The sequence below is a fragment of the Staurois parvus genome, unplaced genomic scaffold (genome assembly GCF_062004578.1).
Source record: "Staurois parvus isolate SC_StPar_1 unplaced genomic scaffold, SC_StPar_1.0 ptg000548l, whole genome shotgun sequence".
Classification (NCBI taxonomy): Eukaryota; Metazoa; Chordata; class Amphibia; order Anura; family Ranidae; genus Staurois; species Staurois parvus.
The window spans coordinates 262,816-278,305 of record NW_028318344.1 but is presented as its reverse complement, the minus strand read 5'-3'; the positions used below and the strand labels follow the sequence as shown (position 1 = coordinate 278,305).

The following is a 15,490-nucleotide window of genomic DNA, read 5'->3' as shown; positions in this document are numbered from 1 at the left end:
CAATAAGAAGAACCTGTCACAAAGACATTAAATTACATAGGGGATTTGTTGTCTCCTATGTGACAAAGTTTTAGTGAAAAAATGTCAATAAAAAAGTTACACCAAACAACTTACCTCACCCAAAAAAAGTTTCACCCTTCTCCCACATACGTGCAAACTGATGACCTATAGGGGCTTTTAATGTGTCACCTATAGAAAATATAGAGTACCAAAGTTTGCTGTCTTTTTTTGGGTGCATTCAATTTTTTTTAGCAGATACATTTTTATTTAAATGTTTTGTACATTACAAAAAAAACATATTTCAAGTCCAAGGAGTACAGTTTCAGAATACCAAGGAATCATTATATGGTACATAAAATAGCTGGTAGCTTGTAAATGCATGGCTGTCCCAGAATGAGGAATGAGGCGTGTGCAATTTTACTTTAGCTTTATATATTGGGTATCTTTTTAATCGGCGCAAACTTATCTTTTATATTTTACCAAAGAATTTGGTATTTGCGTTTGCTTATCCTAAAATGACCTCTAGTGTATTTTTTACTTTTATACTTTGCACTTTTAAACCTTTGCACAAATATCATGTGACATAAAAATTGGAACTACCACCGTATTATTCTCAATGATCTTTTCTTTCAGAAAAAAAATATAATGTTTGAGATTTTAAGTAATCTTCAAGCCTAAAATAATTTTTTTTATGTGTGGCAAACATGGCTCTGACAATGAAAGGGTTAAAGACAGCTTTTGTGCCCAGAGATCAACTTTAAGCAGCAGATTTAGCAAGAAGGCAAAGTAGCAATGCACGATGGAACTTCTAAATATAATTTTAGCCTTAAAAAAAATATCAATAAAGAGAAGATTGTATTGTTGAAAATCTTTAAAGCTAACTGGTGTGTTTATAAGCCACAGGACTGTGGAATTAAGATAAAAGACATTTCTGTAGCATGAAAATTCATGGATAATGATTCTCTGTGAGCACCATGACTCTTAAGCTGGCCATAAATGATTGTTTTTTTTTTTCGTTTGGCCACACAAGCAAGGTGGATGAAGGAATCCTCCAACCTCCAATCCAGCCTCAATTGATAATGTATCTGACCACAGTTTTTTATCCCCATTATGCTGGAGTCCCTTGAAACATGATGACAGCATTTTCTACAAGCATAGAGTAGAAATCGCCGTGCTGGCCCTGGGCAGGCAATGTGGGAAAAATTGCCTTTTAGCAAGATTTGAGGTATGGCTCAATGATTAGTATTGGCTTGTTTTTCATTTTAACGGATCACTATAGAAAAATGTTGCACTCTAGTAATAATATGTGGTTAATAATAGTGTTTATATAATGTATTCTTTTTTATATTAAATATCTTTGTTTATTTTTCTTCAAAACTGTAGGCCACGCTGTCAAGAAAAAACATTTACAGGGTTAAGACAAACCATATAACATAGCCAAGGGTCCTTACAACGGTCAACGTGTTAGCATGTGGGTTTGCACCCCTTACTGACCAGAGGTTATCTTGACTTACCAGGACCCCACAAAGGAAGGAAAACATCATTCTTACTTTTCCTGCCAATAATCACCTTGTTCTAGCATCTACTTGGAGACAGATCGGGAAAGACACTAGTCCACCCATGGGCTCTTGCTAACACTCAGCTCTTTGTAGATTACACCCAAAGGACAGGAAGGAAGCCACTTCATTACACATGCAAGGCCTTGCTTCTATGTGGCTGCAGTCTGGATCCCTAGCACCAGCCCTGTGCCATGGCTGAGGACATCTAATATTAGCCCAGCCTCCTAAACACCCAACCATCAGGACCCTCCATCACCCAGTTACCACTGCTCCCATTCCAAGTTGGTTACTCCTCCTTCCCGTATCTTAAAATACTCTTAAACAGGATTATCCATCGCTTAAAATAGTCAATACACAGACATCTTTGGAGAAGGCACTGTTCAGGCGACACAATGGATATTTAAATACTTTACTTTAAGGCTCAGGATAATAACAACAATTCTGATAAAACCAAATAGTGGCATAACAGCACATCTAAATTCCCATCCAGCACAACAGCTCAGGGGTGCTGAAGTGAATGTTACTTTTCCTGGGGCAGGACGTCGCCAAATAAAAGCTCCAGCAAAAGTCCAATCCTATCATCAGTATATTTCATATCTATTACGGGTGCCAGCAGTGGGGATAACTAAGTCCTTAAAGTGACTACATCTTTTTATCTGGAAATCCTCAGCTCTACTCCACTCCAATTACTTCTACTCTTATATCTATAGCTCCCCACCCAACAGGGAACAAGAAATCACACACACAAGATGAAGTGCACTACAGCAGTAAACTGTTAGACTCTTCTATCCTGCCTACAAGCTTTTATTCTTTTATAGTCCATTTTACAGTGACAACACTGCTGTGATTTAACTACAGAATGAGTAAAGTTGTCACCCTGTTTGAGCAAGTGAGAAAATAAGAGAGCTTCTCTCAGAATCAAAAGGTAATAACAGTAAATAAAAAGGGATCTGTCAGAGAATTTAGATTTTACACTTTATCTCTGAATATATCTACCAAAAAACAAAACACACTGTGGGACATTCAAGGTGTAACCTCTCAGGAAATTCACGCAACCAAAAAAAAGTTAAAATAGTTACAATTTGTACCAGTTCTTTATTGGTGCAAATTGTCAAAGCAATCCAATTTTAAAAAAGTCTTTATATACAAACAATACTATTGTTTATATGAAAATCTTTAATAAATTCAGATTGAAAACAAAATCTTTATATACTGTATCATTAAAAACAATGCCATATGGAATCCATCAAAACGTAATATTACACCCTAAATTAGAGGCCAAAAATCCATATATTGGTACATACATTGTCAGTATGACTTAATTTGCTTTTTAATATGTTTTTGGGGTTAGTTTAATTTAGAAGATCATCATTATGGCCTCATTCTATTCTCTCCATACAACCTCATTCAAATGAGGCCATGCTGAATGACTTTATGATTAACTGTTTAATGAGTTTTGGAAATCAGACTTAGTTGTAATGTATATGATGATCAAATACATACACATAAAGAATTTGTAGCTATTGGGTTGCTGTATGAGAAAAGCTGTCCTTTTAAAAATGTTAACTTCCTGATGTCAAGCTGATCTGCTGACTTCAATATCATCACTGGCTGGAACAATATGCAAACTTGTTATTTTACTTTCTCCACCTTCCCTTATTGCCATTCTTGTTCTGGGTCAGTGACTCAAATGATTACTGCATAAGAGCCAGTCAATCAGCATTTTCAAGTGAGGTAATGTTGGAATATAATGTTCATGTATTTTGTGCAACAACTATATCAGTATTCAGTAGAGATATATTCTTCAACCAGTAGATGGCAGTGTTTATAAGTTTGTTGTTCCACCTATGGTATACTCTGTCTTTTCTCTGAATAAAGTTTCCTTTTCCTTGTTGCATTGAAGCAAAAAAGCACATGTGGACTGTGCACTGTCTGTTCTGTAGGGCTATACAGTATACAGAATTTCTAACAGGAAACAATTGCAGTTCACATATTTTTCCCTGAACACAATTAATATTGAGCTGGATTTATATCTAACAAATGTTAAACTGCAATGTACATTAACTTTGCCTTCTGAGTTGTTCCCATTGTAAGTATACAGCATAAACAAATATACCTGCACTACAGAGTACCACAATGGACAGGTGCTTAGCTTTGCCCAAAGTACATTTTTTTGTTAGTTGGGTCTCATTATTAGCTCATTGAATAGGCTGCTGCAACACACTGCAATAGAATAAAGAATGTGTAACTGGTTCCAAAATCGTATTTGTTTTTGTTTAGTAGTTTAGATCCCCATTGTAAAAAAAAAATATAGTGCTATTCCAGTAGCCCAAAGTTCACTTTTTATCATTTACGGAAAATGTAGGTTTTAGTTGTAGAAATTCAGCAGCTGGCGTGCCTTTCGAGGATTGGATATGACATTTCCTAACTTAGCTTTTCATGCCTTACCAGTTGTTAAGGATTTACCTTTTAACAGCTTTTATTGAGTTTTGCAAACTGGGCAAATCATTCCATATTTATAGATGTGTTATTTGAATACCTGGTTAGAAGTTAAGAGTTAGGATACCATTCTAAAAAAACTAAAAAATCTGTCATAGGGGAAAACATTATCAAAACTGAGTTGCTATTACACTGAAAGACCATATGCTACTTTAATACTGTCCTTTTAAAACATGATACACATACATAATATATACCCTGATAATGCCCATGCATCAGGGAACATTGTGACCCACCAACACCTGTCTGCATTAAAATTAATGTCATGGTTCAACTATCCATAGCCATTACAACTAAGCTGAAGGCATTAAAGACCTTTCAGCACTGACCATAGAAAATGTGCATATGATCAAACTGTCTGAAGGAGTTGCATTTCATATGTTTTTTCAAGCGCATTTGTTTTGCTTTTTCAATTGATCATGCAAGGAAGCTTGCACATGTAGGCCTCTAGGGGTTTTTTTCTCCTTATTAAAAATAAGCTTGAAGAGTAATCTTGAAAGCTTGGAAAACAACTGATATATTTGTACTGCAATTTCCAGTTTTGAATGAAGATAAACTAAATGTACACCCTAAGGCCTTGTTTTTTTTTTCATGTTAATGGGACAGCACCACAATTGCATCTAATGCAAGCAGTTGCTGTCATCACTGAGACTGCCTATCAATTGCCTATCCCTCAAAAGAACAATCCACCAGAAAGCACCACAAGTGTAAATGAGGCCTAACTGTGTGACATTTAGTATACTTAGCATATAGCATAGGTGGCAATACCGCTGATATATGAAGTGACTGGCCCTACTGAAAGGTAAACCACAGCTCCAGGGAACCTGCGTGACTCCATTGACCAAATATGGTCCCCTGAAACTCATAAAAGACTCTTATCCAATCATATAACTTGGGTGGCCAAGTAATGGGGGGAGCAGCGAGCATATATTTCCCTCCAAACAATACTAGGCCACAGCATCCATGGTCGGTATTGACAGGATCTTAAACCACGAAGCTTTACTGCATACTGTTAAACATAGCCCCACTTACCAGGCCACATGCCTTCAACATTGGGAGAGTACCTTACAAGGGGAGTAAACAAAGCCAGCCTCCCCCCCCCCCATGTTGATGCATACAATGGCCTTATCCCCACATCCGATGCCCTAAGAGGAAGTGAGTCTGTGCGGGGTGAGCTTTCTGGAGACTAGTAGCCCCCTTTAAAAAAAGGGACCCAAATATTTGGCACTCCTGCTTAAACAAGGAAGTGGTATTTCTTGTCTCTCATTCACAAACAATATCTGAAAAAGTAAATACACACTACCACTGTAGAGAAAAAAAACCCTCCCAAAAAATTAATGTCCCACAGTGTAAATCTAGTGTCTCTCACATTGTATGGCAATGTAGATCCAGCATCAGTTGTGATAAAGAGATGCCTGACAGCCCACTGGCATAGTGACCCACCACCAGAACAATGGTGCCCTCCTCTACTTTCCTCAAAAATTACAGTTCCCTGATGCTGATGGAATGGAAACTCAGCAGCAGGGAACCTGCGTCATTTCATTAACGTCATATGGTCATGACAACTTTTGGTGAATGATATCATCCAGGATCCCCTGGCAACTTTGTTAAACAGAAGAAGGTCGTCGATCAGAACTGTCATTTAACAATAGTATTTTTCTTTAATGTCACTTTTAGGGGAATACATCGTACTGATGTGTAACTTCACATGCAAGTTTAAGGCATTCCCCAATCATGTTATTCAAATGATTCATGTATTTTTAATGTTGCCTTTTAAGCTATTAATTTATAAAACAGACAGTATGTATAAAAATTTAAAATCCAATCAACATTTTTGTAGCATTTGCAATAATATAAGGGATGCTGGTGCAAGAGTGTGCAGTCTCACACAATCTCAATTTTGGTAGTACATTTAAAGGATAAGTTCACCCTTTTGACAAAAATAAAAAATGCACTTTTTTTTGAGTAAAAAAATGTGCATTTATTATTTTTGTCTGCATGAGCTTGGAAAGCATTGCACTGGTGATCAGTAGATTGCCAATGTCATGCAGATCTCCTGCAGACCTGTCAGAATATCTGCTTGCCATACAGGACGTACGGCCAAGCAGATATTCTGAAATGAAGCTTCAATGAATTACCATGGGGCTCCACAGTGCCGTGGTAGTTCATTAAAAACTACAAGCCGACAGCTACTAAGGCTGCCGGGACTTGTAGGCACTCATTCACAGAACTTCGTGAATGAGTGACAAGGCCGTGTGGGCGGAGCCCCGCACAGTCACGCTGTTTTCAAACCTGACAGATAGTACGGGGAGAAGTTTCCCCATACTATCTGTCAGAGGGAGGGTGGGGGGTGGCGGACGCGGCTGCAGCTATAGGAACATGTTACATGTTTCACCCTAAAAATATGTAACATGTTCCCAAAGGTGATCTTATCCTTTAACTTTTGAAATTACAAAAATACTTCTAAGAGCACATGAATATGGTATGAGATATTATGAGATATTTAAAGAAACATTCATCAAAATCTAAACAAATTGGTAATGTCCCCCTAAATAATTTGTATAGAGATTATCCAAAATACAGAAACACAGACTATACTGTAGGCAACAGGCATATGAGTTTGCACACAGCTGCACCATTATGATGGCTGATTCCAACAGCAAAGCTTAACAGCTGTCAAAGCATCAGCTGTTGTAACACACACCACCCACTGCCACAAAGCACTTGATTTCTGTTAAACCTCCACAAAACATCCTTTTGTCACAACATATTCTTCTGAAGACTTAACTATTTGACGGTAATAAAAAAAAAAATTGAACCAAAGGGGAATACAAACATTTAAGTGACTGAGAATGCTGTTAAATGTATTTCTTTTTTCATTTTATAGTCATCACAACAAAATCTGCACAATTTCCTCTTCCAGCAATGAATTCTTTGCATCCAAAGAAGTTTAAAATCTAATGCATAATATAATTTTGGATATTGGGAAGAAATCCTCATAAGTGGTAGAGAACATTGGCAGAAAAAGAAATGACGGACACTAACCATGCTATAAAATGTACCAATATAATGCAAATAGCTAATATATTTAAGTAGCTAAAAATGTCAGGTCTATTTAAAAAGCAGTGGCTATTTAAAAAGTAGTGTCAAATGAAGCACAGCAGATCACAATAAAAATGAATGGATAGTTTAACAAAAAAAAGTAATGTGATTTTGACAGTGTTTCCTTCAAGCACGGAGTTCTTTTTGCTGCATTCATTAGTCAGAACTCTGTAAGATAGCATAGGCTGAATACCAAAGTCTATTGCAGAGAGTGGATAGAGATATCAGCTCTCCTTTGTAAATTAGCCCATTAGTGTTTGATTTAGAAATATAAACACTCCACAGCGCAAAAAAAAAAAGTATTCATGTAAAAAAAAATCCAAATAAAGTCCCAAAGCTATATAAAAAATATATAAAATTGTGCTCAATCCCAAAAATAGTGCTCAAAAAAAATTTTCAACCAAAATGTGCTCACACCATCCGTGATTACTGATCCTATCCCCACTCACCAGATGGAATGGACTCTTTGCTGGTATGGCTAAAGAGTCAAACAAGCTTTATAGACTGGGCATGTCCTCCCCAGATACCTCTGCACTTGATATTCTCCAAAAACTATTCCCACGATTAGATGACAATGAAAAACAAATAAAAAGACACAAATAGTGCAATACTGTAAAAAAACTATTTAATCTAAAAAAGCTGCCCTTTATGCACTCACTTGATACAAGATATGTTCACGCTTTCATAATAGGCCCAGAGGCTCATTTTATATGACAGAACTCCATATTTTGCAGAAGTGGACTGGCAGTGAATAATATGAATTCCCTTAAAGGAAAGCAGGAAGTCACTCCGGAGCGCTGCAAACCAGCATGCGCTCCATTCACCGGACGTGACGTCACCGCACATCCACCTGAACCGGAAATACGTTGCCACGTTTCGCCCCTCCTCCTGGGTGTGGGGATTGGAGCAGTAATCACGGATGGTGTGAGCATATTTTGGTTGAAGATTTTTTTGAGCACTATTTTTGGGATTGAACACAATTTATATATTTTTTATATATCTTTGGGACTTTATTTGGACCTTTTTTTCACATTAATTTTTTTTTTGCACTGTGGAGTGTTTATATTTATAATTGATTGGTTTCTTCCTTTCTTGAACAACAGCATTTAGATTTTGATTGTAGTATAATATAATTTTTCTGTGGCGCAAGTTTATTATATTTTTATTCAGTGTGTGATTTATGTCCAGTGTATGTTACTAGAACAGGAGGTTTGGGGTAAATCTACCAATGGGAATATCTATGCTGTTGAGCATCGATTTTCCTTAGCTTAGACCCCTGTAATAATATGCAGGACATATTTGTGTTATGGCAGACTTACCTACTCACTATCACTGTGCCTTCCTCTGCTGCTGCCATCTTCTCCACCACTTCTTTTTCCAGCCTTGCTTTTTGTGAGCCATTGAATGACCATTGATGATGTAACTCCTGCAAATGTGTAGCTTTTCAGCTTCAGAACAATTCACCTGTGCACAATTACTGAGCAAAACCAAAACATTTTGTGCGTGTTGTAATCCGATGGTGCCACCATTGATTTTCAAAAATTGACCAACCAAGCCGTCAATTTCCCCTCATGATGCTACAGAAAAGAATTTTTGTGGCTGGGAATCTTCTTTTCTTTCCAAACCATAGATGATGCTCATTTCTTTTTTGATTATATTTCTCGCATGATTCTCCATCATTAATTAGACATTTGTTTGTTTTATTAAAAAATTTCCAACATGCTCAATCGCTAAAATTTGATGGCCAAGCAAAAATCGTCCGACAATGCGGCCCACGAATGGTGCGAAATTCAAAAGAAAATTCTTTCGGATTTCAACCCATGTATGATTTGCCTATTTCCCTACGGGAGCTGCCATCTTGCATCTCACAAAGCACAGAAAAAGTAAAACTAGGCTGTCAATTAGCACCTGCATGTCAAAGACATATCACTGTTCCTTGTATGGTAGAAGGCCTATATTATTCGCCAGGATGAAGTGTTATAAATTAAGATAAGGACTTAGCTGTTTGACTAAAATGTGTCATTTGCATATTAGTAGTAGTGATAGTAGGTTTTAGTCTTCCAAGGCTGCAAATTTTGGGGACAAAAGGAGTGCATTTTACAGTAAACAGTTTTTTATGTTAAGAAGGCATTTTAAGAAGTTAGCTTTATGTTTATATGTTTGCGGAACTGAACGGTTCACATTAACTATTCCTAAAGGTTTATAAAGTTATCATGCAATTGTACTATACACCTGAAAAAGTATGTGTCATAAAGGTATGTGTATCATACTGCTAATAGTTGGAGTTAGAAGTTAAAGGGTGCAACTCTGCAGTGGGTTCTTTATATCAATATAAAGTTGTCTTGTACAGGGATCTTCCCTTTTTGGCAAGAAGGCAAGACCCTTCTCTCTAAGCTAGGGGACTGTTCTATATCGTTCAATCAACATGCAGCAACTTGCAGAGCCTACTGAAAATGGAACCATAGCTTCCCCCCACTATTCGTGAACTGAATATCAAGGAAGTACTAACAATGGAGAAGCTTACAGCCAACATACACAATACCTTTGATAAATTCCACCTTGTATGGAACCACTGGGATGTGTTACACCCCTAATTTATTAGTTGTGTCCTAGTATTAGTGCCTCATGCTGGTCTGACACTGGAGAACTCTATGCCCATCCCTTGGTCTTACCTTACCCCTGATCCTGTTTCTATCTCTTTAATTACCTCTTTTTACCTCATTGTTTACTTGATACACCCAGGTTGATGGAACTGGGACAAACCTTTCCTGGATGATTGTCTGACTGACTGATATGCTCTGTTGAACGTTCTTAAGTAATATATAAACTGGAACTATGCAAAGAATGTGCGATGTATCTGGATTATGACAACCTTGTGTGATACCTGTTAATGTTAACCTGTAAAATCCTTAATAAAATTCCAAATTTTAAAAACAAATATAGACAGTAACTATTGTGTGTCCTACAGTATCTTACTGAAAAAAAAAAATCCAACGGTGAAGTGTCGGCTATATTAATTATGGATATGCGGTCTATTTCCAGTCTGTGACCGACAGCAGTGATGACCACATTAATGATGGCTATTCTAATAATTTTGTGGCTGAGTGACGGAGTCTGATTTTGTCTTGCAGGTTTTCACCCTTTAGTTGTCTAACAGATCCATCTTGGTTCAGCATACCGCTAGGGGTGTCATATCTCCCAGTAAATAAGCAGATTATAAGTGAGATATAGTGGATCTTTATCTTAGAACTTACAAATGATATGACTGGAAAGTAACCACTTAGTGGTATGTCGCATGGTATCTAGCGGTTTTAAAAACTTATTATAAACAAATGAATGCAATGAAACATTTTAAAGAAAAATTATAGAATTTGCTGTTAGCTATACATGTAAAAGTGGTAAACATAATATAAGTAATCAAATGGCTGCAAATTAAAGTGGAACTTCAAGCTATATGGAATATTCCTCTTCATGTCTGTCTCCCCTCTCCACTTCTTTTGGAACTTTTTTAGGGGGGGGAGTGGGGACCTAGTTTTTTCAGGTACCTGCTTCCACTTCTGCTGGAAGTTCTCCCCCCCCACCCGATTGCAACGTTCTGGATATATCACAAGTCCCAGGAGGCTGCGGGACTATTCACATTGTGGCTCATATATGCACTGTGGGGAGTCAGCTGGGAATCCGCAAGGAGCCACAGCCAACTTCCCACACTAAACATGCCAGTGCCAGGGACCCAAAGACTGGCAAAGAACTGACCTGGTAGAGGATGGTACTGGATCCCTGGACAGGTAAGTGTCCAGTTATTAAAAATCAGCAGCTACAGTATTTGTAGCAGCTGATTTTTAATTTTTTTTAAAACCGTTGTAATTGTTGGATTGTAATGCTGTACAGTGGTTGTACCTTAATATGTGCCTTTGGCCAAGGTATCCTTGGAATATTTACAGTATTGTTCATAGTTTAATACATTTGTGTCCCCAGAAATCCATGTAGCTTTTTATTTGCAAATGTGGACCTTCATTGAATGTCCACAGATAAACATACCCCAAAGTTTAACAATTCCCTTGCCTGTGAAGATGTGTTCCTCTTGATATTCAGCATCCTGAGGACTCTTATACAATCTCTTCACTGCACATAGCTTTGCTCCTGTCAGATCACAAGGCATGCAGGGTCCTTTGGAACCTGGTCTCAATAATAGCCTTGCCAAAGTTTAACATTGCATGTACAGAGCAAAAAAGGCTGTACCTGCAGAAATTGTTTATGGGTAAAGCAGACAGGCCATAGATGCTAGTCAACCAATCCAGTAGATGACAATCTTATGAGTATGGTAGCAGGCAGCCTGACAACTTATTATGGTAACACTATTTACTCAAGTTATAAAAACAGTCCCAATCAGGAAATTCTCTCCCCTGAGATAAGTGGCACTGGGAACATCTGCCTGCACTGCTTATCTCCTCCCCACTAAGTTTTGCATTGACATAAACTGGGCCGGAAAGCTAGACTTGCATAGGCACTCTGCAAAGTTCAAAAGGAAATACAGACCTTAATGTAAGTATTATCTGACCATGCGCTAAAGCCTGTGGGCGGCCTCTGACTCCATTAACATATCAGTGATGAAAATTAAGGGGCACAAAACCTATGCACTTCAAAATTGATCTGAAGGCGGTGATAAGCTGCCCTAAGAGGGTGACTGTCACTGTACCCTACATATAGCATGCCCAAACTGCTGCACACCCAATCCAGTAGATCACCGTTACCTGTATAACCATAGATATCTGAGCCGTAGTATTAGTTATAATTCTCTCTGTTTTCATGGTGTTTACAGGTTATGTAAACTATTCTACAGCATTTTGTGAATGAGTCCGTATGTTGCCCATTGTGATGTCCCCATTTAGTGCTGCACAGACCACTGCTCAATTCTTTTCACTGTTGATGGTGTGTATGCATGCCCTATGCCTCATCCTATAATCCTGGAATCTAAGCAATCTTTCAACAGACTCGGGCATTGTCATGGATGTGCAAATAGCAACTTGAAGAACATAAGTATCTGCAGAGACACTTGCTTCTAGGCTGTCCTGGAGGAAGACATCTCTATGGGAAAGCTTATGCTATCAGTTATCTGTATAGCTCTTAGGTATGTGGTACAATCAGCATTTGCCATGAGATTTCTTTAAAGGAAACTTGCTATGTGACAAACTTGGAGGCTGCAAATAATGATATTAGTCATCCAGTTGATACTTTGAGTCACTGAGCAGGAAAAAGTATACAGATAAAGACTGACAACTTTTCTATGTCTTTCTTGATCTGCATACTTGTTCAGTGACTATGAAAGTATTGAAGTCAGTGGTTAAGAATAACAGCCAGGCGACTAGAATTATCAAACACAGGTTAGCAATGGCAATCTCATGGCTTACAAGAATGCTTTATTTCTGCTCATATACTTACCATTTCCTTTTTCTGTCAATTTGTCATTAGCCAAAAAGCACTACCAAGCAGATTTGCAGATTTTAGTGTCCAAATGAAAAAAAGAATGGTGTGGGTATTGATCAAAATACCTTTCAATTGGCACTACTGCGGTTTCATCAATTTACACTGAAATTTCAATTACCGTATATGCTTGACATTGGGAAATAAACAAAACTGTACAGAGCAGATTGTTGTGGTTGCTGATTTCTGCTATTGTCATAGTATATAGGTACAAGATATGATACAAAATTTGATAATTAAGACAAAAGCAAAACAGGTTTCTACCATTCATCTTCTCTTTACATTAAATACCCATCCTAGTTTTAAAATTAATTGCTGAGTAAAAAGTAGCAGAAAAGCAATGACTTTAATGCCTTATATTCAATTAATCCTCTGCAGAAAGCGTCCAACTTTAAACACTGTTCTATGTTGCACATATTTATTGAATGAGAATAGGCCCAGAATGGAATTTGTATTACAGTGTAGTTGTAATTCACTCGGTAACAGACTCATCCAAAAAAATAACATTTGTTATACAGTGAACTTCATGTCATGCACTTTTTTCTGTTGACCAGACACCTGACTTTATTCTTAAGTCCTAACCCTTAAATGCACACGTCTGGCAATAAGTGTTGTGTAGAGTGTAGTATAGTCAGAATTCTGCTAAAGTCAGACCAGTTCAAAAATTATTCTAATGGGTTAATACTGCTTAATGGCATAAAGAATTAGCTCTTTAGAATTTAGACTCTTTCTTGAATAAGGCTGTGTGTGGTTTGTATTTTACTAATTAAACACAATGTAATGTACTATAAATGCTTTATCAATGTCTAATTCGGAGCAATACTAAACAAATGTAAAATAAATAACTTCCGGTATCATGGTTTACTGAGGCTAAAACATCACCCCACACAATCCTCTAATAGCCATGTACCATCCACATTAGCCAACATTCCAAATGTGATAAGATTCATTATGATATGATCGCCATCTGGCATCACATTTGTTTGAAGTCACATAAGGTACTACTAAATGTTGTCATATGTGGCCCACAACACTATGTAGAAGACTTTGGTGGTAATTAATTAAATAGCATATATTTTAGGTCTCATAATAATCCATCTGGAGAGCCTCACCTGCATTGTTGCTTATCTTCTTGATTGTTCCAATTGCATCCCCCTGGGAGAGCCTTTAGTGTCAGAATTCACATTATGTACATAATCTCATTCAGCCCTGGAAATTTCAATTCACATCTGGCATCCAATTGGATTAAGAAATACATAAAAAATACATATATCTATACCCAATGTGACTAGGTGTCTGAAGCAAGCAAAGCCTTTGAAAGGAGTATAAAGAGTAATGGTGCTGTTCAGAGTTCGGTATCCTGCAAATGTAACAGGATTCGATCTTGCTTTTGCCCTGTTTTGAGCAGCCAGAACAAGCAAGGATGCTTGCAAATTGGTTTCTGGAATGCACAATGTTCCTTATTATGTTAAGTCTGCAAAATTTGCATTTAGTATTTGGAACGATTAATTATACAAATGTTCTTCTGTGCATTTACTGATTACAATTTCAATTTTAAAATTTAAAGTCTATATATTTCTGTCCTGGAGAAACAACCGGAAGTGACAGGAATTCTCTCCAAAGTGAGGGCAATTCCACACTAAGAAATTGTCACAAGAATCGGTGTCCCAATAAGATTTCCCTTCATTTCTTGTGCTGTTGCCAACATAAATTTTGGATTTCACATCACGTCTTGTATCTGGTGACAATGGTCACCACAACTAATTGGCCTGGTGGAAATACAAAACAGCGATAAGACCTAGGAAAGGATTATAACCCTTTCATACACTATCCAAAATTTAAAAAAAAGTTTGACTATAGTTTAATTCTGAATACACCCACGTCTAAAGACCCTTATTATATATTAAAGGGAAAACAGCTTAATATGACTTTTCTTATATGCATTCATTCCATAACAACTTACCTGAGCGAAATTTGCTCCGAATGAGCATAGAGCGCTCTGAAGCCAGCAAAGTCATATTGGGTGGCAAAATCCCGGACGTCCCAACGGACTGAATTAAGGGGATGGAGACAGACGTAATTGCTCCCTTTTAAATCAACAAACACTGAAGAAAAAAAAAATCCAGGGGTGAAGAATAAAATATAAATAAATACGTTCAAAAAAACAAAAATAAATATTTTGAAGGTGTGTCCTCAATAAATAAAAAATGGATTCAATAATAAATTAAAATGTTTTTGAATTGCTGTATTAGCCTCAAAAAATCCTTGTTTTCATTAAATGTTTTTGTTCCCCTGTAAGTAAATCTTCATGTAAGAGTTGTGTAGGTTGTTGCTTTGCTTGTTGCCTTGCTTGACTCTTTTTTTATATCTTCTGCAAAAGTAACTCCTGTTGCAAGCTGTAGCCTGTCAGTTGTAAGGAAACAAGCTTTAATGAAAGGAGAAGGGAGTGAGGCCAGAAAGATTTCCCAATTAGAGTTGGGTTAGGGAGCTTTGGTAGATGTGGTCATTAGTTGAAAGATCCCCCTTCTCACTGTCTTTGACACACACAAGCTCTCTCTGTACTCCAAGGCCCCCAACCCACCCCCTTGCCTGACTGTCCCATCCATGTGTGATAAAATGACATCTGCTTTGACACTTGACACTTCACAGGCATTCTATGCTACATCAGCAGGGCTCTCCTCTTCTTTCATACAATCCTCATTTGTTCGCATCCTTTACAAGTCACTACAATTTACAGTTACACTTACCCACATAGATTTTATACCTTATCTTCACCAATACTCAAAATAATTTTTAACAGGTACCCTTTAGGATAACTGCACTAGCTGGAAAACACCATGAAGTTGCCT

General features: G+C 37.3%; 1 protein-coding gene across 1 annotated transcript in view; it reads right to left on the bottom strand.

Moving 5' to 3' along the window:
• LOC149451110 (myocardin-like) overlaps nucleotides 1–15,183 on the bottom strand; it is a 67,785-nt gene extending 52,602 nt beyond the window's left edge. Inside the window, exon 1 of the mRNA XM_089690948.1 lies at nucleotides 14,605–15,183. Within this exon, the coding sequence (XP_089547074.1) occupies nucleotides 14,605–14,659 (55 nt within the window). The 5' untranslated portion in view covers nucleotides 14,660–15,183. The remainder of the gene's footprint in view (nucleotides 1–14,604) is intronic.
• Between the last annotated feature and the right edge of the window lie 307 nt (nucleotides 15,184–15,490).